At 54.0% G+C, this 24771-nt stretch overlaps 10 protein-coding genes across 10 annotated transcripts; 2 read left to right on the top strand and 8 right to left on the bottom strand. All coding sequences in view use genetic code 12, as the record gives it.

Annotated features, from left to right (window-relative positions):
* Positions 1-1005: 1005 nt before the first annotated feature.
* NDT80 (transcription factor) lies at positions 1006-2358 on the bottom strand (the record flags this gene model as incomplete). Its single annotated transcript, XM_034153796.1, has 1 exon — positions 1006-2358. One exon carries the CDS (start codon positions 2356-2358, stop codon positions 1006-1008), a length of 1353 nt encoding a protein of 450 aa, XP_034014001.1.
* A 4730-nt stretch (positions 2359-7088) lies between these two features.
* Positions 7089-8807, top strand: EMC9 (Emc9p; the record flags this gene model as incomplete). The annotated part of the gene is made up of 1 exon (XM_034153795.1): positions 7089-8807. The coding sequence occupies one exon, from the start codon at positions 7089-7091 to the stop codon at positions 8805-8807; it is 1719 nt and encodes a 572-aa protein (XP_034014000.1).
* A 96-nt stretch (positions 8808-8903) lies between these two features.
* On the bottom strand, positions 8904-9380 carry DIURU_001269 (uncharacterized protein; the record flags this gene model as incomplete). Its single annotated transcript, XM_034153793.1, has 1 exon — positions 8904-9380. The coding sequence occupies one exon, from the start codon at positions 9378-9380 to the stop codon at positions 8904-8906; it is 477 nt and encodes a 158-aa protein (XP_034013999.1).
* Positions 9381-10744: 1364 nt separating this feature from the next.
* Positions 10745-13543, bottom strand: DIURU_001268 (uncharacterized protein; the record flags this gene model as incomplete). Its single annotated transcript, XM_034153792.1, has 1 exon — positions 10745-13543. One exon carries the CDS (start codon positions 13541-13543, stop codon positions 10745-10747), a length of 2799 nt encoding a protein of 932 aa, XP_034013998.1.
* An 825-nt stretch (positions 13544-14368) lies between these two features.
* NOG2 (putative GTPase) lies at positions 14369-16382 on the top strand (the record flags this gene model as incomplete). Its single annotated transcript, XM_034153791.1, has 2 exons — positions 14369-15181; positions 15594-16382. The coding sequence occupies 2 exons, from the start codon at positions 14369-14371 to the stop codon at positions 16380-16382; spliced, it is 1602 nt and encodes a 533-aa protein (XP_034013997.1).
* An 88-nt stretch (positions 16383-16470) lies between these two features.
* Positions 16471-17727, bottom strand: POP2 (CCR4-NOT core DEDD family RNase subunit; the record flags this gene model as incomplete). The annotated part of the gene is made up of 1 exon (XM_034153790.1): positions 16471-17727. The coding sequence occupies one exon, from the start codon at positions 17725-17727 to the stop codon at positions 16471-16473; it is 1257 nt and encodes a 418-aa protein (XP_034013996.1).
* A 395-nt stretch (positions 17728-18122) lies between these two features.
* On the bottom strand, positions 18123-21109 carry CDC50 (aminophospholipid translocase regulatory protein; the record flags this gene model as incomplete). Its single annotated transcript, XM_034153789.1, has 2 exons — positions 18123-19358; positions 19688-21109. 2 exons carry the CDS (start codon positions 21107-21109, stop codon positions 18123-18125), a joined length of 2658 nt encoding a protein of 885 aa, XP_034013995.1.
* A 175-nt stretch (positions 21110-21284) lies between these two features.
* DIURU_001264 (E2 ubiquitin-conjugating protein) lies at positions 21285-21947 on the bottom strand (the record flags this gene model as incomplete). Its single annotated transcript, XM_034153788.1, has 1 exon — positions 21285-21947. The coding sequence occupies one exon, from the start codon at positions 21945-21947 to the stop codon at positions 21285-21287; it is 663 nt and encodes a 220-aa protein (XP_034013994.1).
* A 476-nt stretch (positions 21948-22423) lies between these two features.
* Positions 22424-22885, bottom strand: ERG28 (Erg28p; the record flags this gene model as incomplete). The annotated part of the gene is made up of 1 exon (XM_034153787.1): positions 22424-22885. The coding sequence occupies one exon, from the start codon at positions 22883-22885 to the stop codon at positions 22424-22426; it is 462 nt and encodes a 153-aa protein (XP_034013993.1).
* Positions 22886-23016: 131 nt separating this feature from the next.
* On the bottom strand, positions 23017-24312 carry BCY1 (cAMP-dependent protein kinase regulatory subunit; the record flags this gene model as incomplete). Its single annotated transcript, XM_034153786.1, has 1 exon — positions 23017-24312. One exon carries the CDS (start codon positions 24310-24312, stop codon positions 23017-23019), a length of 1296 nt encoding a protein of 431 aa, XP_034013992.1.
* Between the last annotated feature and the right edge of the window lie 459 nt (positions 24313-24771).

Raw genomic sequence — 24771 nt, 5'->3', positions numbered from 1 at the left:
CAAAGTTCAAAGCGCAAATCTTATGCATCACCTCAAAGTTATATGCACTACCAAATCAAGTGAGTTAAGGTGGCGTTTGCGCATTATTCGGCCGAAGCTATCGCCACGACTACGGTATTAGGGGTAGAATGAGGTGAAATAGGGAAGGTGGATCGATCTCGGCGGCTATTGTTCTCCATGGGTGTTGACTCGGGGCCTTTCCCCGAGTCACCGCTGCCCCGGATTCGATGAGGGGAACGCCGAGCGCCACAATTCGCCATTGGCAATCGCGTCATGTGACGGGGCACGTTTCCAGCTGTCCCCATCGCCAACCTCACCATCGCTACCTGATACGCGCATGTCTCGTGTGTGATTGTGTTGCCGGGTGCCAGATCTGTGGTACCTCATTCTCGTACAAGTTTTGAGACACCGATCTGGTGACACTACAGGTTTTGGGGTAGATATGTGGATAGCCACAATCGCTAAATGCGCTCACCCACCCTGGCACCAGTGGTCATCCCTGGTGACTCGGGGCGCCTTGGGGTGAGCGAGGTCTGGACTGAAGGTAGCCGAGGGATTGCTTGCCGGTCCGCCTAAGGCGTTAGTCACCTAAAACGAAGTGTCGCTAGTACATGGGGACTCAGTCATCGCGCGTCGGCGACGGCGGCGGGTCTCCGCTATTGCTTAAGCTTTAGCGCTACCATCTGTGACCACCTCTGGCCATCTCTGATCATGTCTTGGTCAACTGTCTCCGGCGCTCCCATCTCTTGATTTACTGTCTCTTGACCATTCTAGCGACCTCTCGTGATTGATGTTTTTACGTCTCCGGTGACTGTGGCTAGTGTTAAACGCCACATGGTAGCGCCGCGCTAACCATCGACTACTGCTTGTGGGGCATTATCGTGTATATTAACTACTACGTCCCGTGCCCGGGGACGTCTATTAATGCGAGAAAGGTCGTGGCGAAAGGTCGTGGCGTCGTGGGGGGTCTATAACGGGATAGCGGCGTCGGCGGCGGCGCCGCGCTCAGTCGTGGTGGTGGTGCGGGTGGGCGTCGCCGCGGGGGAAGAACCCCTGGGGACGCTCCTTGTGGTAGTTCAGCGGCAGGCGCCCGCGGATGATCAACGGCGGCAGCTCCACCAGCAGCACCACCACCGGCTGCGCCAGCAACTCGTCGTCGTCGACGACGGCCAACAACTCGACGTGCAACGTGAAGTAGCGGGTATTAATCAGCAGCAGCTTGATGCGGATCAGCAGGGTGAACTGGATGCGCTCGAAGCGCGCCACCCGCGCGATCAGGTCCAGCGGGTACGACGCCAACACCAGGGCGCCGCCTGCGCCGACGTGGGCCAAGTCGCGCTGGCGCTGGTAGTAGAAGATGCGGTTCATGTTCTCGATCTTCAGCCCGTTGCGCTTGTTGCAGCTCGCCTTCACCGTCTCGTGGTCGGGCAAGTTCCCGGGGACCGCCGGGTACATCGGCGGCGGGAACTGGGGGCCCTTGTCGCGCTTGGCGGTGTGCTGGATCAAGCTGATTTGCACCTCGTCGTCGCTGCACTTGGCGACGAGCCGGATGGCGAAGTAGCGCACGGGGCGCTTCACCTCGCGTCCGTGGCGGTCGCTGGCGCTGACAAAGTACTCGTTGGCGATGAACCGGTCAAAGTCGAACCCGTCAAACTGAAACGCCGCCACCAACGTAAAGTAGTTGCGCTTGTAGCCGATCCACGTCCCCTGGTCGTCAAGCTCGAACCCGCGGTCGATCCGCGCCAGCAACCGCGGCGTCACCGGAGTCGCCAGGTCGTGGGAGAAAACCTGGTGGTGGTGGCGCAAGTGGCTGAACGGCGGCCCCACTCTGAACAAGTCCAGCGACCGCGGCGCCACTTTGCGCTGGGGCACCTGGTTGCCGATGTCTTGCGGCGGCGCCGGCGCCATCGGCATCATCAGCGGCGCCCCGTACCCCGCGAGCTCCATCTGCTGCGGAGGGTAGTGGTGGTGGAACTGGAGCGCCGGCGCCTGGTAGGGGGCGAGGGCGACGTCATGGTACTGCTGCGGCGGCGCGTGGTGGCCCCAGTCGTCGGCGGGGGCCACGTCGTACTGGGGGTACTGCGACGGCGCCAACGGCGGCAAGTTCGGCGGGTACGGCGCCGCCACCGGCGGCAACAGCGGCATCGGCGGCGGCGCCTGGGGCGCCTGCTGGTGGTGGCCTTGCTGGTGTTGTTGGCTCTGGGGATGGTGATTCAGCGGGTTCGCCAGCGCCGGGTGGGGCGGCGGGAGTGCCAGCGGCGCCGGCTGCGCCGGCGGGTACTGCTGGAACCCCAACACGTCGTCGTCCTTGGCGGGCGCCGGCACCGGGTCGTAGGCATCGCTGTGAGGGAGGGTCATGGCTCTCACACACACGGGGGACGCTGGGGCCAACACCGAGTTTTTATTGTCGGGGTGACGGCGAGTGGTGGTCGGATAAAAAATTATTGTCCACCCGTTGGGGTTTATTTTTTCCCAGGCGAAACGCACGAATATTATCCGACAGATAGCCCAGAGGGAAAAAAAGCTCTGGGTGCGATTACGTAGCCCGGGGCGAGTGCGTCCGCTGGGGGGAGAAACAAGGTCTCTAGGTAATCCCCTCCTAGCCCCGATGTAATCAGCCCCTGTCAACCGCCGGTTAGTAAAATTTATCAAATTTACGCAGCTACAGCTTTTTGGTCATCCTACAGCCCGCCAGCCTTGCCCAGCGATCACCTTGGTCATCGGGGTTTACGTTGTCCGCGATATTGTGACCTGTCACCGTCGTACCACTTAGGTTGGGGTTGCCATATCCACGCTGGTTTCCGACTTAACCCACCTCGGTTTGGCGGCGACGACAACCACCGCGGCGTCGATTCCGGGGCCTGGCGTGGTTTTTTTCGAGCCGATCGCTGGGGCGTGCTATTATTAGTGCCGAGGGCTCTCGCGCCCCCAGGTCTAGACTATGTGTCGCGGTGCCTAAACGGAATGCAACAACGACCGGTTTGAGACGTTTCTTTGCGCACTACCCTCCGAAACTCAGGCAGAAACCGGGGGTAGCCCTACAGTTGCAGCGGGCAAGAGGCACGCGGGCCCCGGGGGCTATTATGTGCCCCCAGAACCGGCGAGTCGTGATTGGTCACCACTGGGGAAACAACCTATATTACTAATTTGTAGCCGTCAAAGTGTGAGATTTTGTACTCCGTTTTCGACGATGTACAAGCACTTGTGGCACATTAGCCCCACCTGTGCTTTACGTCGAGCGTCAAACACCTGGCGTCTACCTTTGACGCCAGCGGGTGCTGCCACCTCGACATGCTTGTGACGCTTTATCTCGATTTGTATATATCTCCGAAAACAGATAAGCCTCATGCACTCATTTTTGCGTTGCAAAAATCGGTTCAGCTAGAAGCAACGTTGGAAAAGTACGCTCAACAGGTTTCTGGTGGTTGTGGCCATCGCCACCCCTTTCGGTTTTTTCAACAAATATCTCAGCGTTCACTCCACCACCTACAGATAGCCTTTAGACACCAGCCCCTGACTTTAAGTCCCCTCGGTTATGCTGTACCTTACTGCCTGCTCCCGAAAGTCTAGAGTTTAGTCCGGCGATGCCCATGGACTCCCTGTGGGAGATCTTGCTGTCGAGCGTTTAATATATACGGAGCACAACAACCGATCCTTCGATCGTTTTGTATGCCTAGAAAAAACAAGTGCTTGCTGGCACGATCAAAGTTTACAGCATAAAAGCAAAAAGTTCATACAATTGCGCATTTTCAAAGTAACCTTGTGATCTAGTGTTAGATTCGAAATTCACAATCAGAGGCTGCTTCTGGATCAGCCATATAAAAATCGCTAAAAACTGGGTTGCATAAGACACGACAAAATCGTGGTGATACATCGAAGCTTTTGAGTCACCACGAACCCCTGATAATTCAGAAATGTTCGCTGATTCGAATTGATAAAGTTTATTGTGGTTTTGGTTATGTATTTTCTAAATTCTCCCCAAAGCAACCGAAGCATAATAGCCAGGGAAGAGAAGGGGGGTGAATATTTCAGGTGATAGGCGCCTGTGATGTTATGAATCAATAGTATTGCTATCACTGAAAATTTCAAGATCATCATTATTTATGTCATCTTCTGCTTTCAGGTTTTTCCGGCCAATAAATCCGTCTCCTTCTTTAACTCCGTGAATAACCTCAAGTACCGGATGTACATTGTTCAGTTAATCCCGGATGTCGCTTACTTTTTTTGAAAAAATATGCACGCAAGTAACAAACTTCTGGACTCTCGGCTACGTTTGGGGAAATATCACCGACGCGGAAGGTACACATAGGGGACTCGACTTGCGCAATTTCTTGGACGCATAAAAAATATGTATGTCAGCGCCACACGCAACATCGCAGATGTCCATACACACCCAGCAGCACCATCGTTAATTGGCTATTTTACGCCATCCTTTCCGGAAAAGCAGCCGTGACAGCTGTAGCTATTGCCGAGCATTGTGCCCTCACGAAAATGGCAATAGCATAAACTTCAAACTCGTATATTTCCTAGAGCAACTTTGACATTGACACCTCGGGTCACCACAAGATCTCGACTGATAATGCTTGATCAGCACTTTGCCCATTTCCGGTCGTGTACCCCCAAGGCTCAGCAATCTCTAACACAAGGTGCAGTTGTCGCTATTGTTTCCGAAGATGACATGATTTTGATGTACAACTTAGCGATCAAGCACAACGCGCGGTGATTAACTACGGCTGAAAGCCGCCTCGGTCATTTCGACCGGGCAGAAAAAAAAAATGTGGATTCAGTATCAACTCGACTTTGTACCGGTCAGGTGAATGGACCTGTTTTTTGTACTATCCAACAGTAATCATTAGTCATGGGGTCGACGTGCTTCAAGCATGCTTTATTGTTTTACTGACTGCCAAGTTAGACAGTTCTCGACGTTTGTAAGAAAAACCATGCAGTGTTCCTCACCACAAACTTTGATTTTCATATAGGGTTTGCACCGATGCTTTCCCCGTTTAATATTGTATCATTACTCAAACTCTGGCTGAGATGGTCACATAAAAATAATTTCGATTGTTCCGTATAACCCCAGTTTAGTGTAAGGATGAAGCAGTTTTGTGGTATCTAGGTTAGTCGACGCCCTTTCAGGATACCTTTCGTTACTATCGACTAGTAATACGAACATATGCCTGACCCTTGATTGCTTTGACAACAACGCGTCGAGTCAGCTCTACCAGTAACGCTAACTACCTGTTTGACTTTTGGGTGTCGCATCCAGCGACGTTTGAACACCTCCACTGATCTCATGTTGGCAAATAACATTATCACCGGAAGCACAAAAGACGTTTGAATATTGTGGGACTTGAACTGAACGCCACAATCTGTTGATGAACAGCTTATTGGTGCTAGTTCCACCTTGTGCTGCCTACAAGTGGGCTTATTCGAACGGCTGCCAAATTAAGCCGGCTTCAAAGTCGTCACAGAAACGTGGAAACCGTCGACAGATTGGTGACAGAACGAATGATCCGGGAGGCATTTGTGGTGAATAACGCTTTGTTTGACCCAAATTCTGTTCGCTTTCCCACACAAGATCCAGTAAGATGAGTACAGAAATAATCATAATAATTGCATGGCTTCATTCAAATAATAGAAATGATGGAACGACGACATCGCCAGTGTGGGGTACCTTTCGCTTAAAATTTGCTACCTCCGTTGGGGTTTGAGATGAAATATTCATGGCATTCTGTGTATTGTGTCAATAAAGTAATTTGCATTGAGACAAATTTGGTCATCAAATCGAGTCGAGATAAATTGAATCAAATGAGCAAATCATCTGATTCGATTTTCAATTGAATTTTACTTTTGAATTGTCACTAACCAACATTTGTGCTATGATTTAACAAAACATACGGTCTATCAAATCTTTAAACTGGTGGCGGGAACAGCTAAACTCGACCAATATCATATAGCCAAAAAATGGCTTGAATACAGTTGGAAACACATCACCTTTTTTTCTGGGGCTGATGTCGTTTTGCAGAATGAATTTCACCATAACTGCGTCTGCGAGCACATGATGAATGTGTAAATGAAAATGAATCTAAATCCGACAACCGCCTAAATACAAAAAAGAGTGTGAAGCCCAAAAAGATGGAAGATGAGCTGAAGGATCTCCTTATTTGACTTAAAAATCCCTATTGACGAGTATTATTGTTACCGATGCACCTCGGCTGTTCAAGATCCTGGTGTACTGTTTAGTCGGGGATACATGTGTGTAGGGCAAATTGCTTACATGGTGGTTGCAAGTATGCCTAAACCACGGGATCCGCCACAACCGCACCGACGCGGTCAAAATACGCGTGCTATGGGCAACTGAGACGGCCGTATGACAATGCGTCCAGACACTAGGACCGAGAGAACTCGTCTACTAACTACAAAGCGAGACCTACTTGCCACGTTGACGTTAATGCTACTTTGAGTGCCACCTACGAACGAGCCTCAGTGTTTCCAGCGACTCAGCGACCATAGAAGTGATGACTTCATCGCATACCAACTCTCTATGGCGGAATTTCCTCAGACAACAATATGGTAAATCACTACTCATATGACGGCCAAGCCATTTATTGAGCTTGTTGTCATTGTCTATCCGCATTTGTAAATGTTTGTTCCTCGCTCATCAGGAGCAAACGATCGCGCAGGTGGTGCTAAGCTAATGTCTCAACGACCCGCGACATTATCGGATACCCGATTGTGATTCGGCCTACAATGGCGAGTAATGAAAACCTACAACTTGACTTGAACGGGTGATCTTTCGACCGTAAACACGTAGTGGGTCGAACACGACGGCATCGGTTGGCATCGCGACACCAGTACTGTCATCTCTCAGTCATCGTAATCTGCTAGTCAACCAGGCTCACAAACTCCTACCAAACCACCACCATAGCCCTTGATCCCTATTAATAGCGTCACACCATCAACATGCGTCACACCACTCAAAGCGCTCCGCCACTGGGGCACCGCCTGGCGACGTCAACGCCCATCTCGATCTCTGCGCGCGCGAAAACCCTCCCCGTACGATCGACACTACCCACGATATCGCCGCCATGGACGTGGTGCCCAGCTCGCTCCGGGACATTCTCCTGGTGGTGTTTGTGTTGCTCTCGGTGCCCCCCGCCGTCAACGGGCTCGCCATGGTCGTCTACGTCCTCGTCCTCCGCAACGTCGCCGTGTACTACCGGTTCGACTACAAGATGGTGCTAGTGCAGTTTGTCAAGACGGCGGCGTTCAACGTGTGCGTGTACCAGGCGCTCGTCGCCTTCATCCCCAAGGCGTGGTTCCACTACCTCTACATCCTCGCCAACCTGATCATCGCCAACCACTTGATCGGCGAGAAGCTGCCGCTCCAGCACGCCAACAACCACCATGCCCACGTCGCCAACGCCGTCGGCTGCTTCATCTTCATCATCTACACCTCGTTCTTCCTCAACTGGATGAACATCCGCAGCCTGCTCGCCCTCAGGGTGCCGGTGTCGCCGTTTTTGGCGGTGTTGCTGATCGCCACCATCACCGCCGACATCTTCTCGTTCAACGGGCCCCTGGCCGGCCTCGAGCCGCCGGCGCCGCTGCCGCTGCTGACCCACAATCTACATATCAACTGCGACGCCACCCGGTGGCTCGACATCGACGTCGACGCCGCCTTCGACGACGGCGACGCCCGCGGGCTGCCCCTGCGGCTGATCCCGTTCCACAACTTCGATACCCTCGTCCTCAGCCCCTTCCGTCTCCCGCAGAACATCATCCAGCCCATCTGGCTTGTCATCACCGCCATCAAGGCGTGGTACATCCGCCCCAGCATCTTCGCCGCCGACGGCACCCCCTCGGTCAACCTCGCCACCAAGCCCGAGTTTGACAACCGCATCGTGCTGGTGGTGCTGGTGAGAGAGACTGAGGTCGTATTTTGCATGAATCCCCCCGTGTCCATCGCCTCCGTCTACGTCAACGGCATCAACTGGCACTACTGGCTGGTCGAAGACAACGAGTACGTGGTGGTGCTGGGGCTCCTGGCCAACTTCCAGTACCAGATCGACTTGGCCACTGCCGAAACCTTTGCCCTGGTGGTGGTTACCACTACCTCAACTGACGGGGCTAAGGCCCCCGTGTCCAGCGAGAGCGATACCGTGGCCACCCTCCAGTTCCTGGTGCTCCAGACTCAAGCAACCGTGCACCAGTACAAGGCGCAATTGAAAAAGGTGAAGCGCGACGAGAACAAGAAGCTTGCCGACCTCCGGCACCACATCGAGGTCTTGCGCAACAAGCTCGGCAAAGTGCAGGGCAGCGCCGGCGAGCTGAGGACCTACAGCAAGATCCAGGGGCTTAAGTACCTGATCCTGGAGTTGGAGGCCGACATCGAGCGGCTCCGGCAAGAGCACGAGACCATCACCCAGCAGCAACGCGCCACCGCCCGCACCACCGACGAGGAGGCCGCCGCCATCGAGCGCGAGATCGCCGCCCTCGAGCAGCAGCACCAGGACCACGACGACCGCCTCGCCCAGCACCGCGCCGACCTCGCCAAGTTGCGGGGCGAGCTCGACCATTTGAAGCATAAGCTCGCCAAGCTCGACGCCAAAGCCGCCGCCCGCAGCGACGACGTGAAACTGGCCCAGGCCGAGGTGACCAAGGCCAAGCGCGACGCCAGCACCCGCATCCAGCGCAAGATCAAGCGCGTCCACGACAACTACGACGTGATCTTGCCCCGGGTCCGCGACGCCACCGAGGTGTTGCATCAGGAGTGCAACCGCGTGTTACAACAGACACATACATAATGAGCTCGATGACAAAAACAAAACACTCATTTCTCTATCCTTTTGTTTATTCTGTGTTCCCTCTATCCTTTTCTTCCCGTGATTTTCTATGTACAGCTAGCGCAAGAGCGGCATCCCCACCCGGTGGAAGTTGCGCCGGTGGTAGAGAAGGCCGCCCAGCGGCAGGTGCTTCAGGTTGCCGATGATACGCACCACCTCGGCCACCCAGAGCTCGTGGGAGTCCACCACCATCCGGTCGAGCGCCTTGCAGATGAACACCCGCTCGCAGTTGGTGAGGATGGGGATCCGCAACGACCCGTCGACGGTGACAAAGTCCCAGTCCTCGCCCTGCTTCAACAGCGCAAAGGGCGTGGTGCGCTCGTGGAACGGCTCGCCGTCGCGCTTCTCCTCGGGCGTCACCGCGAGCTTCGCCAGCAGGCGTGTTCCCTTGACGCCTTTGGCGAACTGGCGGGCCAATTGCGCCAGGCGCTCCGTGGGCGGAAGCACGTGCACGGCACAGTACCCGTTGGCCCTGAGCTCGTCCAGCGTGTACAGCGGCAAGTGCAAATTGAAGCTCACTTTGGGCGTCGGCATCACCAGCACCAGGGTGAAGCTGCCCACCGTCATCCCGTGGAGGGTGCTATCTGGCTGCAGCGCCAGGGTGAGGATCATCGCCGGCGCCGCGACCCCCGCCATCGCCTGGCGGAACTGCGTGGCGAGTGTTGCCAGCGTCCGCCGCCATAGGAGATGAGCCATTCGGGGCGCTCCCGTTGCGCTTTGGGCGTCTTTCGCGGCCGCTAGCGAGCGCCGATGACTAAGCGGTGACTAAGCGGCAAGTCTCACAACTTCCTCTATAGGCGCCACCAATCACGTTGCCACGATTAACGTCCCACTCGTATTGTTTCATGGTGCTCGCCCTGCCCATTACTAAAGCTGCCCACGTCGAAAACTGCCCCTCTGTGTTATTATTGTCCTGCGTGGTTTAGCCCTGTGCCTCTCCTACAGTAACAGCATATCTTCGCTCCCGGCCCGATTTTGTTGACAGTTACAACAATGGCGACGGCGCCCCCCAGGGCGTGGTGCCAGCTTTTGTGGGCTTTCCGGCGCCAGCAGCACTGATCGGAGACGCGGGCCAAAGCTCCGTATCACGCCTTGCAACGCACCATCGTCACCGCCCAGCGTCTACAGCAAAGATACCAGCTGGAAGGGCAACCAAGCCATCCGAAACGTGCCGAGGGCAAATGGGCGCCTTCGTAGCGTCGAGGGGTAGGAGGAAAAGCATCGCCCGGACTTATCTGTGCCGAGCCCAGGTGTACACCGACTAATGTCGTAGCAATACATTTGGGGACATACCTTGGCAACGCACCCTGTGACCTCGTTAGGGTAAGGCACCCAAGCGACCTCGGCTAGTCGCGTGGCGTAAAGCTTAATTGGCAACGCTTTAACGAAACGGTTCGCCTACGCTTGCGATTCATGATAATCGTCCTAGGCTGTCCACGAGCGCCGGAGATCTGTGGTCGTCGGCCTCTGGTGTTCAGACAGTCACTGGAGGTGTTTAGGTTCAGCTCCTGCATTGAGATAATAATTATTGGCGCTGGGGGACCCTGTCATAAAATTTTATCTCGGTTTGGTAGCGACTTCCGTACCTTCGAAAGTGCCACTTCCGAGCGTACGGCCGACTTTGCATGCTCGCCCCGTACACCAGTGCCGCAGAGCCCGCCAGCGGTTGCTCCCCGCCTGGGCCGTATTTTGACGATCTCGTGGTCTGGCCAGCGACACGCCATTACTAAAAGCTAACCACACGTCACGAGGGCTCGTCCGATGATACCACCTTTCGTAATGGGTGATTAGGGCTCCTGGGTTCAGTGGAGCGCTAATCTTGGGTGGGGCTACATGAAATGGGATGATGTCTCCACCAAAAAATGTCGTGGTGGCATTTTTCTGTAGAGCGAAAATGTCTATTGGGGCTTTGCTAGCGTCCGTCTAAAAATATCCGTGAGCTGGCGCTTCACCAGCAGATCCATCTTGTCGAGCTCCAGCAGCCCGACGTCGTTATCCTGGGCGATCGCCGTGAGCTGGCGCAACAACTCTCTGTCGATCTCGTCGAGCTCCTTCTCCAGCTGAAGGAGCCCCTGCTCAAATGCTAGGTTCAGCATGTCCTCTATGTCTTCGTGGTCGAGGCCAAACTGAGACAACACCTCCTGAGGACCAAACAAGTTCTTGTATACGCGCTCCCAGTTGAGCAGCACCTGGTCCTCGTGCATCTGTTGCACCATCAGCTTCCTTTTGCGGTATTGTCGGAAAGCGTATCGGCGATCCAGATTGATGGCGATCTTCGCGTTGAGTTGTTTCACAAACAAGTCCTCGTCCACCTCGACATCAATGGCCGTCAAATTGAGCAGCACTCGGTCGAGGCTCTGAAACTTGATGCGAGCATCGTCGGCGATATCCGCCATCCATTTTGCCATGTTGAGGATCAACTTATCGTCGTCGTGGGCTCGAGCACGGGCCATCAAGTCGAACGCACACGGGGTGTATTTCTCCAAGATGGCGTCGATGCGGTTATAAATCAGGTCCAGGTCCATGTAGTACTTTTCCCCGTCGTTCATCTTGGTTAATGCGGTGAACATCTCGTCGATAAAGCTCCACAAGTCGCGGTAACCAATGTGCAAGCTCAGCTTGCCCATAAGCAGGAGGAACGGCTTGTAGTACACCAGTGCAAGCCGCTGGATCGCCTTGGTGTATACAGGGTTGCGCAACACCGTCTGGATGAACTCGTTGTCCTGGCGACGACTGAAAGTGTCCCAGTACTGGCGGAAGATGAGCCATAATCCGTAGTCGTCAGGGTCGGTGCTGGCACCAGTCTCATAGGCTTCCATCTGCTCCTTTAACTCGCCTAATCGGTACTGGTCATACTCCGATTTGATGCGTGGCTCGATGATATCAGTGCCCAACACCGTCAACAAGATGTGGCGGTCTTTCTCAACTGCTTCTTGTTTGATTTTGGTCGTCACCTCCACTGGAAGCGTGAAATAGTTTTCTAGACGCGTCAAGAAGATGTCGTAATCATCGGGCAAACCCTGCTTCTTCAACTTGTCGAGGTTACGTCCCGTCTCTTGAAGCTCGTGTCCCAAGAGCGTACCACCAACAAGCATGAGGAGGTTCTTATTCTGGTGGTTCTCGTCCGTAGAGCTCTTTTTCTTGATGGTTCCCGTCACCCGGTTAATCCCGGGGATCGTTGATAACAGCGGGAGCGGCAAGAATAATATGTCGAGCATGCGGCTGATCAATTTGGCCGGGTTGGTGAACTTCAACACGTTATACATCAAGTTATAAGGCACTTGAGACACCGCTTTACGACACCGTCGTAGCCACTCCTCACTAGCATCGTGGGCCATGAACGTGTCGTAGATCCCCAGTGCCATTGCTGCTTTACTCCACTTGTAGATGGCAATCATCATGGCGTCCTTAGTGTTGTGGATGTCAGAAACCAGCGTGATTTGCAGTACGAGATCCACGAGCCGGTTTGGCCGTTGAGCGAACTTCTCCTTCCACGGACCGAACGCCAGTTGTAAGTAGTTGACCCCTTCAAGGTAGTGGCGTTGGAATACCACCTGGGTGTCGATGACGTGGTTATCGTGGGCAATGCGGTTGGTCAAGTCGAGAATATCTTCCGGTTGTAGTTTGTTGAAGACCTTAGCCTTCTCGCCAATGAATACCTGGAATTGCGGCAGCAGTAACACTTCAGGGTGCTGGATCAACGCCTTAAGCCAGTGGCGAAGAGCACGCCGAGTCTTCTCTCTGTAAAGCTTGACGTTGCCCTCGTCACTGTCTCCATTGATCAGTTCCCCTTCCAGTACACTGCCGTTGGGGATGTAATCCGTACACCCGTCGTCGGCCTGACTATAGTCCCCTAGGGGAAAGCGATCAAGCAGCACGATGCCCGGAAGTTCCAGGGCTAATTGGTATAAGATAATGCGGAAATCACGGTAGCTGCGAGCGATGAAGTGGTGGTGGTAGCGGTAGTGCTGTTGGTGGGGCTGGCTCAGCTGGCCCAGTTTGCCCAGTGCCGCTCCCAGGATGATGGGAGTACGGTGAACCACTTTGAGCACGTAGCTATGGTTATATTTGGTTTTCCCCAGCCTCAAGCCAAAAAGCAGTTTCGTTTGTTGAGGCGTTCGTCGCACACTCACCACATCAATATGGTAGTCGTTAATATAGTCCAAACGGGGGTAGTCCAATAGCTCGTCGACGGTGGCGTGGCGTGTAAACAACTGGATGGTAGGAGTTTTGGTCAGCCGCTGTACTTTGAGGGCATTGTGCTCCAAATACAGTAAGTCTTTCTCAGTGGACACCAAGGTATTAAGCCATAACACAAGCGCCAGCACCACGGTATCGTTGGTATAATTGGTTTTATCGTAAACTCCAGGCAGCAGTTTATTCGCCCGCTGACGTCGCCAGCTGAGAATCGTAGAAATGAACCGGTGCACTGCCTGCCACATCTCCCGCTTCTCTTTATCGCTGTTGAGGGCAACAAACGGGAACGTGTCGACATAGCGATGAAACAAGAAGTGGAGTGCTGGCGTAGCCACCTCCGATGACGACGGGAACGCCGGCGACAACAACAAATCCCACCCGTCGCCGTTGGCGTCGTGCACCTCGTGGCGGAGGCGGTGCTCGAGGAGGTGCCGCTTGAGAAAGTGCTCCTGCTCCAGCAGCAACTGGCGCACGACACTGGCAAACTCTGCCGAAGTCATCGTGCCAATTTGTCGGAGAAGAGGCTGAGCGTAGTTTTGGGATCCAGTGTGGGGGAGCCGGGTTGCCGCCCGTCTGGCTCGTGTCAGGCACCCGCCGCGTTAGCTCCGATGGCGCGATCGCCAGCGAGAAAGCCCGCAGGCGACAATAATACGTCGTGCCGACCGTCACGCGCTCGAACACAGGCCATTGGGAGGGTGGCTTGTGACCGTGGAGTTTTAGGTTATGTCCCTATTATTATTGTCTTTGGGGCCTGCCAAGCCCTCGGCTAATCCTTCTTTAGTAATGTCAACACAGAAAGTGTCACTGGTGCAGATTCACCGTCCCGTCACCGGTGTCGCCCGCAGCGGCGGTTGGCGGCCCCGGGCCCCGCTAACGTGGGTCGGACCCTGACTAGCCTAAGCCTGCTTCGTCGGGGCTCAGTGGTGGGCACACGCCCCGGTGGCCCCACTTTTTGCCCCATCGGTTTATTTGGGCGTGGGAGGGCATTGCCGTTTAAGGACATAGCCTTGAGCATGATACACGCCCTCGCACAGGTGGGGCTTTGATTTTGTGTGGGGTAACGTTTGGTACTGCAGATAGTCGCAGTCGCCTACCAGCTGTCTTCTTCTTTTTCTAAGCCCCCTTTTTTCCCTCTCGTTCCACTCACCCAAATTCTTTTTTCCTGCCAGGCTTTCACATCCACGTTCTCCCATACTAAATGAAACCCTAGACACTAGCTCAGTTGGCAGTGCGAACCTATCCTGCATACAGTCACCCCAACCCTTCGCGCCAGCCTCGCCGGGCATCGAAAAGAGAATTTCCCTAGCTCATCTCATCACCACCACATGGGTACGCAAAAGAAGGAGAAACAGCGGCGAGTCCGTGAGGGCGACACGCGGGACGGGAACCTTCGTGTCAAGGGGGAGAACTTCTACCGCGATGCCAAAAAGGTGAAACACTTGAACATGTACAAACAAGGGCGGGCCATCCGCGATGCCAAGGGTAATATCATCAAGGCTGCCGCTTTACAGAGCACCGATGCCCCCACTGCTCGGGTTGACCCTAACCGTAAATGGTTTGGCAACACCAGAGTGATTGCTCAAGACGCCTTGACCCATTTCCGTGAGGCTATGGGTGACAAGAAGCACGACACTTACTCGGTGCTTCTCCGGCGAAATAAGTTGCCGATGTCGCTTTTGGATGAAAAGGACAGCACCGAGCTGCCCACGGCTAAGATCGTGGAGACGGAGCTGTTTGCCCTGACGTTCGGGCCTAAGCAACAGCGGAAAAAGCCGCGGGTGGCCAAGGCGTCCTCGTTGGAAGAGTTGGCTCAACTCACTGAAGCTGACTCCACCGCCTACCAAGAAAAGATCGAATTGGACCTGACATTGGGTCTCATGGGTAATCTGATCTTGGATAAGGACGATTTCACTCAAGAAGCTAAGGAAGCCATTTTCTACAAAGGGCAATCAAAGCGGATCTGGAACGAATTATACAAAGTCATCGACTCGTCCGACGTCGTCATCCACGTCATTGACGCCCGTGACCCCTTGGGCACCCAGTGCTTGCTGGTAGAAAAATATATCCGCGAAGAATGTCCCCACAAACACTTGATCTACGTGTTGAACAAGTGTGACCTTGTACCCACCTGGGTAGCGGTAAGTACCAAAATCCCGAATCTTTCTACTAACACATCAGGAACGCTTTTTCCATGTTTTTCTCTTCTCAATTCCCAATGACCTTTGTCAGGGTGGCAAAATGTTGGAGCCTCTAGGGGCACCTTCAATTCTCTACTTTGCTGTCTGTTACGTCGTTGGAAGATCGACGCACTGTCGCCCTGAAGACCCAGGTTCTCTGTGGACCCTTCTCCCCGCGGTTCCGTTTTGGCGCCGCACCCAGACTTTGCTCAGCGCTATTTTGAGTTGAACCTGGCCCATCCCTCGTGGTGACCTTCCCATGGCCTTGTTCGTAGTATAGCCGCTGACACCCTCTCTTTTTATTATTTCTGGAAGCGTTTTTGATGTGATTGGTAGAGTTGACATTGTAAACTGGATTTACTAACAATCATAGGCGGCGTGGGTGAAACACTTATCCAAGCTGTATCCGACGTTGGCGTTCCACGCCTCCATCACCAACTCCTTCGGGAAGGGGTCGCTCATCCAGTTGCTCCGGCAATTCAGCACCTTACACTCCGACCGCAAACAGATCTCGGTCGGGTTTATCGGCTACCCTAACACCGGTAAATCGTCGATCATCAATACCCTCAGACGGAAAAAGGTGTGCACTGTGGCCCCCATCCCTGGTGAGACTAAGGTGTGGCAATACATCACCCTCATGAAGAAGATTTTCTTGATCGACTGTCCCGGTATCGTCCCGCCCTCGCTGAAGGATACCGAGTCCGATATTCTTTTCCGGGGTGTGGTGAGAGTGGAGCACGTCGAGTGTCCCGAACAGTACATCCCCGATCTTTTGCGCAAGTGCCAGCGTAAGCACTTGGAGCGTACCTACGAAGTGAAAGGCTGGGCCAACTGGGAAGAGGATGAGCTGTTGATGGAACGCGCCGCCGCTGAGTTCATCGAGATCATTGCCCGTAAACAAGGGCGTTTGATTAAAGGTGGTGAGCCTGATGAACACGGGGTGGCCAAGCAGATCATCACCGACTTCAACCGGGGGAAGATCCCGTGGTTTGTGCCTCCTCCTCAAGACGACTCCGACAAGACCGGCGAGGACAAGAAGGCCGGCTACAAGCGCAAGCGCGAGGAGCGGGAGGAGAAGAAGGCGAAGAAGTTGCGGATGGAGGAGGCCGAGGAAACGGAGGCCTACGCCAACGCCGACGAGGATTTTACTGGGTTCGATTAAGGGTTAATTTCATAGAATGCATAACGATTAATGGGGTTAAGTTTGTAGTATATATTGGTCATTAGTCGAGTGTTTCTATCACTAGTCATTACAAGGGCCGACCAAAGTGGACGAGGCCGGCTTTGGCCAGGGCCGGGGTCGACGGGGTGCCGTTGGCGAGCGGCACCTCCGCCGCTTCCCCGGTCACCAGCCCTAAACCCCAGATGTGGCCCTTGTACTGGCTCAACACCGACATCGAGATCCCCAGCTGTTTCACGAGCTCTTTGAAGCATTCCATCGAAAGATAGGCGTTTAACGTCAGCGTCATCAGCTGCTGGGGCAGCGGGAACTGGGCGCTGAAGTGCTGGCGAATAGCGGGAGGGATCGGCAACAAGTGGAGTTCTTCGGCCAAGTACTCGATCAGAGGCTTGGTTTTCAGCTCCTCGGCGCTGCCGTTCTTTGTAGGGGCGAGCAACTGGCCGCCAATAAATTTAAGGTCGTAGAAGTTGGGGAAGTATTTCTGACACCACCAGAAGAACTCAGTTTCGTCAACGGGCAAGTCGTCGTTTATAAGCAAGCTGATGAAGAAGCCGAGGTCGTAGCCGGCGTGGTACAGGATCCAGTTGATCAGGGTGTCCAACAACAACCCCAGCTCGATCATGAGCTCGCTGAAGGTGAAGTGGGGGATCCCCTGGGTCATGTGGGCGCCGAAGTTGATCTGGGCCAGCTGGGAAAGCATCAGCAAGTGCTCTTCGTTGTACATCTCCTTAGAAAGGTCGTAGAGAAAGTTGAACTGCCAGATCACCAGCGCCAGCACTTCGGGTTCATCGGTCTTCTCGGTGTCGGATAACTTAATTCTCGTGATACATAACGAGAGCTGGATCAAATTAAGCAAGTCACTGTTCAGTCTCAACGTCTGGAAGTGGTAGTCCAGACTCAGCTTGAACTGCCCCACGGGACGAGCAACAATACCCGGGATCTCTTGGTGAGTGGTGATAAACACGTCGTACAGCTTGTCGCTGATGAAACTGCGCAAATTGTGGAATTCTTGTTCGACGTTGTGGCTCCACACCTCCTTGATGATCGGCACCACCAACGGCTGGCTCAGCGCCGGCTGAGGCACTTGGCCAAGTTGTTGAGCCTGTGCCTGAGCTAGTTGCTGCTGGAGCTGTAACAGAAGCACCGGGTTCAGCTGGTTAGGGTTTGGTTGCGCCGCCGCCATCTGCTGGGACAATAGCTGCTGCTGCCGGAGCTGGGCCTGCTGTTGCTGTTGCTGTTGCTGTTGCTGCTGAAGCTGTAATTGCAGCACCTGGGGACTGGTGCCCGCGTTCTGATGAAGGTACTGTAAGTGGGGGTTCACGTTCATCAGGCGTGAGGCTCTCTCAGGGTGGACAAAGATTTTCGTGCGAGGTGGTAGTATTGGCGACGGGTGAAACTAAGGGTGGCCAGAAAGTGATGTAACGCTGCCAATTGGGGAAATTAGAGCGTGTAGATCTCATCGAATCGTAATTTTAGTGAAGTCTATGAAATGTTTTTATTACAATTATGGGATGGTAGTCATGTTCTTGCGCGTCGATGCTCACTACTAATAACCTAAACGTCAATAAACCAACAAGTTTACAATGCAGTGGTATAAACTACCCTTAAAATAAATCTGCTTTTCCTTCTTAAAATTAACTTTACCTTTTCGTTTATTGTTAGTGAGAATATCAATCCATACGCCGAATTCACCGTGACTCTATACATCCTTCACATGGTTCACTAAAGCTGACTGCGGAACTGGTGGTCGTTCAGCAAGAACTCGTGGTCACCGATCGCCCGCGGCTTGATCAAATGCTGTAACAAGAACACCACCGCCAACACCACGCAGATCACCGCCACGATAATATAGATCACCCCCAACAGCAAGTTGCGCCCGCCAATGGTGCTGCTAGTAGTGATCACCACCAGCTTGTGGCCACCGTACACTGACACGGGGTAGTACATGTCGATCTTCATCTCGTAGACCCCCAGGCTCATGACATCGTCGTGGTTTTTGCCGTAAAGCTTATAGAACGATGGGAGACCTGACGTTCTCATCCAGTTCTGCAAGTGTTGCATTTCCTGTAAATTGGGCATGTTATCTTCGGTATAACCGTCAGGATAGCGCACGGCCCAGTTCGGGGGCGGCACCACATCCTCAGGCTTATACTCGGTCTTCTTAAACCGGTTATTGCGGTCAGACAGCCACGAGATGTCTTCCTGGCTGAATTCGTAGGTTTGGTTCACCTCTCCGTTAGCAGGATTAAGTAAAACAGGGTTGCCGATAGTATCGTTAAACACCAGGTTGGCAATAAGCCCGCAGGGGTAGATGACCTTATCGGTGTCGCCGCCAAAGTCCTTATGGAACCGGAGCGGCTTGCACTTATCGGTGATATCGTCGTGGCTCACGGGCTTACCCTTCAACTGGTCAATGTCAAACAGTTCCACATACTTACGGTGGTTCTGGTAGAAATTGGTGAGCTTGTAGTAGAGAAACAACGGGCCTTTAAGGTCCTTAGTGATCTCGTACTTGATGGTGCACACCGGGTGGGACCCCCATTCGCCGTCCACGGTCTCCACTTTCCATTCCACCTTGGGTTTATCGCCCAGACTGAGGTGGGACGACGCGTATTTCTTCGGGATCTCCTGGTACGTGTCGGAGGCCTCAGCATCGCAATAACTGTAATCGACGACAATATCATGGACATTGTATGAAGTATAAAGCATGGCAATGCCGAGTGGGGCGAAGATCACCGCCAATAGAAACAAGAACGGGATCACCGTCTTCGGGGTGAGGATCGGCTGCCACGCCTTGAGCCGCTGCTGTCGGAACGCGGTGTTGGGGGGCTTGCGCAGCTTCTCCGTCGCCGACACCTCAAACTGGTCGCCCTCGTCCCCGGCATCGTCGTCCAGCCGCCGCCGCCGTAAGAAGTTCATGAGCCTGCCTTTGCCGTGTGTTCTTTTTCGGTGCGCACCCTTGGCTTGGTAAGGAATGGGGCAGTGCAAATCAAGCTAAAAATAATCAGAAATTGGGTATCCAAGACTATACGACTTTTGAAACTTTCCCATCATAATAAGAATTTAATAAACTCAAAACGATTACACAAGCGTATATTGATTTCTAACACAAACTTATTTTTAAGAATTGATGAATATCTGGAGAAGAAGCGTGTTGTTTACGTCAGTGACGACCTCAGTTCTAAATTGATGAAACTACAGAAAATTGCTAAACGACCCTTTTCAGAGTGTATGTATACTCGTAATGCTAGATATATAGTAAAGACCCCGCTCCGTCATTAATGCACCTTGCGCTTGTCGTAACCCCCTTCCTTATTAAACTTGGCCGGACCATTCTTGGTGAAGTTCTTGCGCTTGTCAACAAACTTCCCGTCCTTGTTGATCGGCTTCTTGAAAAACTTCTGTTCAATCAACACCGTGACCCCGTTGACGTCCATTTGCTTGTCGGCCAAAGCGCGAGTCTTCAGCTCAGGGGCGACAAAGTCACACACCCAGCCGACGTTGCTGTGCTTCCAGAACTTGATGGCACCGTATTCCTGTTCGACACTGGCCTTGATCGCCTCAGGGTCAAACCGCAGCGCCCCTTGCACTTTGAGGAAAACCAGGTTCCATTGCTTGTCGCCGTGGTGGGGTTGGAAGCCACCATTGGGAGATTGCGGCGACACGCTGGAAGGCTTAGATTGAGGAGCCACGGGCTTCTTAGTGGTAGCAGCCACCGGCTTGGCCGCGGGCTTGGGGGTCAGGCTCGACACGATACCCGCCCACGACGAAGGGGTAGGCGCCAGCGACGGCGACGGCGATGCTGCCGCCAGCGACGTCACCGACAGTTTCGCTTCGGGCTTGGCTTCTTCCACCGGTTTAGCCTCGTCCTTGTCTTCTTCCTTTTCTTGCTTTTCCGCTTGTTGTTCGGTAGTAGTCAGCAGTTGTTGTTCCACTGGTTCTTGCGAAGCGGCCTTTTCCGCCACCACAGCTTCCGACTCGTCAGTAGTGGTCAGAGGGGTAGGCTGTTCGGGAGAGGTGACCGTTTCAGCAGTGGTTGCAGCCCCTGCCGCCGGCGATTGTTGTTGTTGTGGCTGTTGTTGTTGAGGTTGTTGAGGTTCGGGAGCCGGGGTGGTGGCTGCAGGCGTGGTTTCAGCGGTTGGTTGAGGAGTAGCATCTTTGGTCACTGGCTCGGTGACCGCGGCAGTCTCGGCATCGCCCACTTTGACGTCATCGGTCTGTTTGCCCGCCAACTGGGCTTCAGGAGCACTGGAGGCATCCTTCAAGTCCCAGGTCAAAAACCGCAACACGTCGTTGGCAATGAAGTAGGTGGTGCCCCGGCTGGTCAAAACAAACGTCTGGGTGAACTGGTAGAACTGGGAGTCGGCTTTGGCCCATTCACCGTAAACCACCACGAGGATGTTCGCCCCTAAGCAGGCGTCGATCGCCGCCAGAGTGATCACGATGCGGTTGGCCTGGTCAGCACAGTCGTCTTCGGCATAACGGGCTTTGATCGCCAGCCGCCCCTTCGCCTTCACCACTTGGGGGGTGGTGGAGTCGCCGTGAGGGAACCTCGCGTGCGACAACAGCGACTGGGGGGCGTACATCGAGTACAACACGTCGATGTTGGTGTTGTAGCTCTCATAGTACTTGCTGACGAAGTTCCACCCGATATGACCGGCTTCCTCCTCGGTGAACCCTTTGGCTTCGGGCGCCGGCGACATCGACATCTGAGGTGATCTGAGGTGTGTACGGTTGAAAAAAAATCTCGTCGCACCCTTGGGTTGTGTGCCCGGGGAAACATATTATATATATCACCACCATGATTCCAGTCATTACTAACCATCACCGTGATCCCAATATTACTGATCTAAATAGTCAATTTTACCATATGCATGTATCAAACTACGAACACTCTCTCAACAACTCCTCGAGGATTTTGTTCTCCAACTCGCTCTTGTCGCCGACGCCGTTGAAGCTCTTCACCCCCATGCGTCTCAACACCTCGATGATCTTGTCCCGCGGGAACCCCATGTTCTCAAACTGGGTGACGATGCTGTCGTCGATGCCGTACAACTGGGAGTCCAGCATCGCCACGGGAGCAGGGCCCAAGTTGTCGCTGGCGTAAAGCTTCGTCCAGTACGCCGCGGTGTCGTCAAACCCTTGCTTGTTGTTCAAGTAGTGCTTGGCGACCTCGGCGTCCTGAGGGTCGTTGGGCTCCGGCAGCTGCAACAACGACTGCAACGAGATCAACGACAGCTTAAGCGTGAGCACCGGCGTCCACGCATCTTTTAAGATGTCGAGGCAGATGGCGCCGGTGACCAGCGAGATGTTGGGGTGGTAGATCTTGGTGGCGAACTTCATTTGCGGCGGCTTGAACGGGTACTCGTTGGGGATGGTGATGTCGACCTTGAACACCCCTCCTTCGTAGGGGGTGCCGGGGGGTCCCTGGAAGTAGCCGGTGAGCTTGCTGAGATCGTTCTCGTTGTCTAACTGGAGCTGGACCCCGGACTTGGTGTCCTGGCGGCACTCCTCCAATTCCTTAGCGATTCTCTTCACCCGACTCATGTGGCAGTTGCTCGTGGTCGCTTGTCCTCACTCGCGGGTCGAGAGAGCAATAAGCAGTGGAAAAAACCCCCGCGGTGGGCGCTCGCACCCGAGGTGGCGAGGGGAGCGGGTGCCGGTGGCCAAGGGAGAAGAAACGACGTTGAGGGACTATACAGGAGCCGATGACACCCCATCGATGGACTACAAAAATAGAAGTGATTGGTATAATGCTAGAGTGATATTTGGAAGTATGAGCGTGGTGTGGCGGTCGTGTGAGGGACATCCCGTGCCGCAGTGGTGGTAGTACTCCACAGACACTATCTCACCACCACCACACCTCCTATCTCTGAAGTTCTACTAAATATCAAGTATGACTGATTAATGTCTCTGAGCGATGCCGAGACCCATCGACGATGATGTCATGGTGCCATTTGGGTGCCATTTGGCTGCGACTCCGCGCTCAATGCTATTATTACTAAATTCTTATTTACCCACAATTACACTAATTGCCCCACGTAGTACGGTTTCTGCAAGTACATCCACACAAGACTGGTGGTGGCGACGATGGCGGGACCAGCAATGCCCTTACCAAACTTACAAGTGCCGTACACTAACCACTCACTAAAGAAGTGCCAGAAGGCCACCACATACGTCCATTGCACCAACAGGTACACTTGAGGGTTCCCCAAATGATAGGCACCATACAAACGCACGATTGATGTGATCAACGTCCACGTCCCAAACGTACGCGCACTCAAATTGGTCACCTGAGGCTTGCCGTGAGCGGGGTCGGCCTCATTCTCATACACTTTTCTCGTTAACGTCAAGTCTTTCTGGTACAGCTGGGCCGAGTTAAACACTGAAACCACGGAAATGAATAAAAGCCAGTACGGCAAAATGCCACCACCGACGGGGGGTCGAGGCAAGTAGTCGCTGAGCTTATGGAAATAGTCTACCATCGGTTGTCAATTGGGGGAGATCAAGGCCGATTTCCCTAAACATTTCATCTGGGGGAAATCGCGTGAGTCACGTGCCTCATCAGTTTCTAAGTATACAATCTCGTGATTTACGTTCATTACTAAATGTTTGCCTAGTTGTGTTGTCTGGGATCCTGTTGTCTCAATACCTGTATTGCGGGCCCCAATAACCGCTCAAAGCCCGACTTGCCCAACGTAGCCACGATGACGGTGTCGACCGCTTCCACGGTAGCCTGTCTCGGCAAGTCGTTTAAAAGGGCAATTTCGCCAAAGTAGTCGCCGTCCTTCAACTGGGTCAACTCGCCCTTGTCGTTGGAGTAGACCTTGCATGCCCCCTTTTCGATGAAGTAAAAGTTTTCCCCCTTTTCGCCCTCGACGACAATCTTGTCGCCCTTGTGATACACTTCCGTCTTGAGCGCATCGGCAAGTTTCAGTCGTTCCTGCGGAGTCAACAGCGACAACACCTTGACGTCCTTCAAGAAGTTCTCGTACATGGTGCGGCGGTTGTAAGTGGATTCCAAAAGGATCGACCGGAATGTCGCTCGGTCAAGCGCCCAGCACTGGACGTCGGAAGCAGCTACGGCGGTAGCCGCCCGCGGGGAGTTGTACATGAGCGCCAATTCGCCAAAGTACGAGCCTTCGCCGCTGGAGTTGACCTTGGAGCCGTTGACGAAGAAGTCGACCGTCCCCTTGACAATGATGTAGAAAAAGTCCCCTTCGTCGCCTTGTCGGATGATCTCGGTGTTTTTGGGGAACAGCTTCAGTTCAAGCGCCAGCACCACCGTCTTTTTCAGCGAGGCGTCCAACTGGTCAAAGAGGAAGTACAGCCCCAATTTCTGCGACAATTCCTGGCGCTCTTCCGCCAGCAACTGGTTGTTTTTGGGCGGGGTCCACCCCGACAGCTTGAACAAGTCCGGATTCAACGTTTCCGCACTCACCAGCGTCCGTCTGTTGGCGTTGAAGTTAGGGATCTTTTGCGCCGGCGCCGACGCCAAATCAGCGTCGCCTCTGGCACCAACGCCACCGGCAGTAGCGGTAGACGGGTCCAAAGGGTCAGTCTTGGAGGTGGGCGCCCCCAGGTTGACGTTGAAGTCGCTCTTAAACAAGCCCGCCGCAGGGGCGCTGGTGGGGTCGCCGGCATCCTGCTGGTGGGGGTCATTGACACTGAATGGCAGCTTGAACAGGGGCTGGCGCTTGTTGTGGGGGATGGCGGGGACGTGGGCGGAGTCGACCTGGGGGAAAAGCGTGATCCCCGCCGCTTCAGCCTTTTGTTGTTGACTCCAGAGGTGGAGGCGTTGCTGCTGCAACTTGTGGTCAAAGTAGTTGGCGCAGAATTGGATCACGTCGCGAGGCTGCTCCCGATTGATCGCCTGCTGCAAATGGTTCAATTCGTCCGTGGCAAACGACATCGTCGACGGGTGAGGTTGGTGGCCGGACTGGGGAAAAATTTAGGGAGACGCTCGGTGATATCTGCGCTCGCTTGTGTGCAGGGAGCAAGGCTAAGCGGGGGAGCGAGCGTCTCACTGTGGGAAAGTTTAATGGCTCTAACCATAGGAAAAGGCGTCGTATATGGAAAATGAATACTGGAAACGGATCATCTTTATGGGGCGTAATTGATGGCTATTGCTTAACGAAATGTGTCGTTATCTCTATCTGGATTTGACGCTAGAGCCTGGGGGCGTGGTGCAGGGTGCGGTGGAGTGGGAACTTGGGACAGGGTGCGACCGTCGACATTTGGCGCGGGAGATCATTGTCCCCTGAATGGTGTGGAGCGAGGGGAGGGTGACGCTATTAGTAAACAGGGGTTACGATCGATAGCAATGAGGGGTACTCAAGCCGTAATCGAATTGACTATCTATAGGAGATTA

This window comes from Diutina rugosa (genome assembly GCF_008704595.1).
Source record: "Diutina rugosa strain CBS 613 chromosome Unknown scaffold34_size146191, whole genome shotgun sequence".
In the NCBI taxonomy this organism is placed as follows: domain Eukaryota; kingdom Fungi; phylum Ascomycota; class Pichiomycetes; order Serinales; family Debaryomycetaceae; genus Diutina; species Diutina rugosa.
This window is presented reverse-complemented; position numbering and strand designations above follow the sequence as displayed.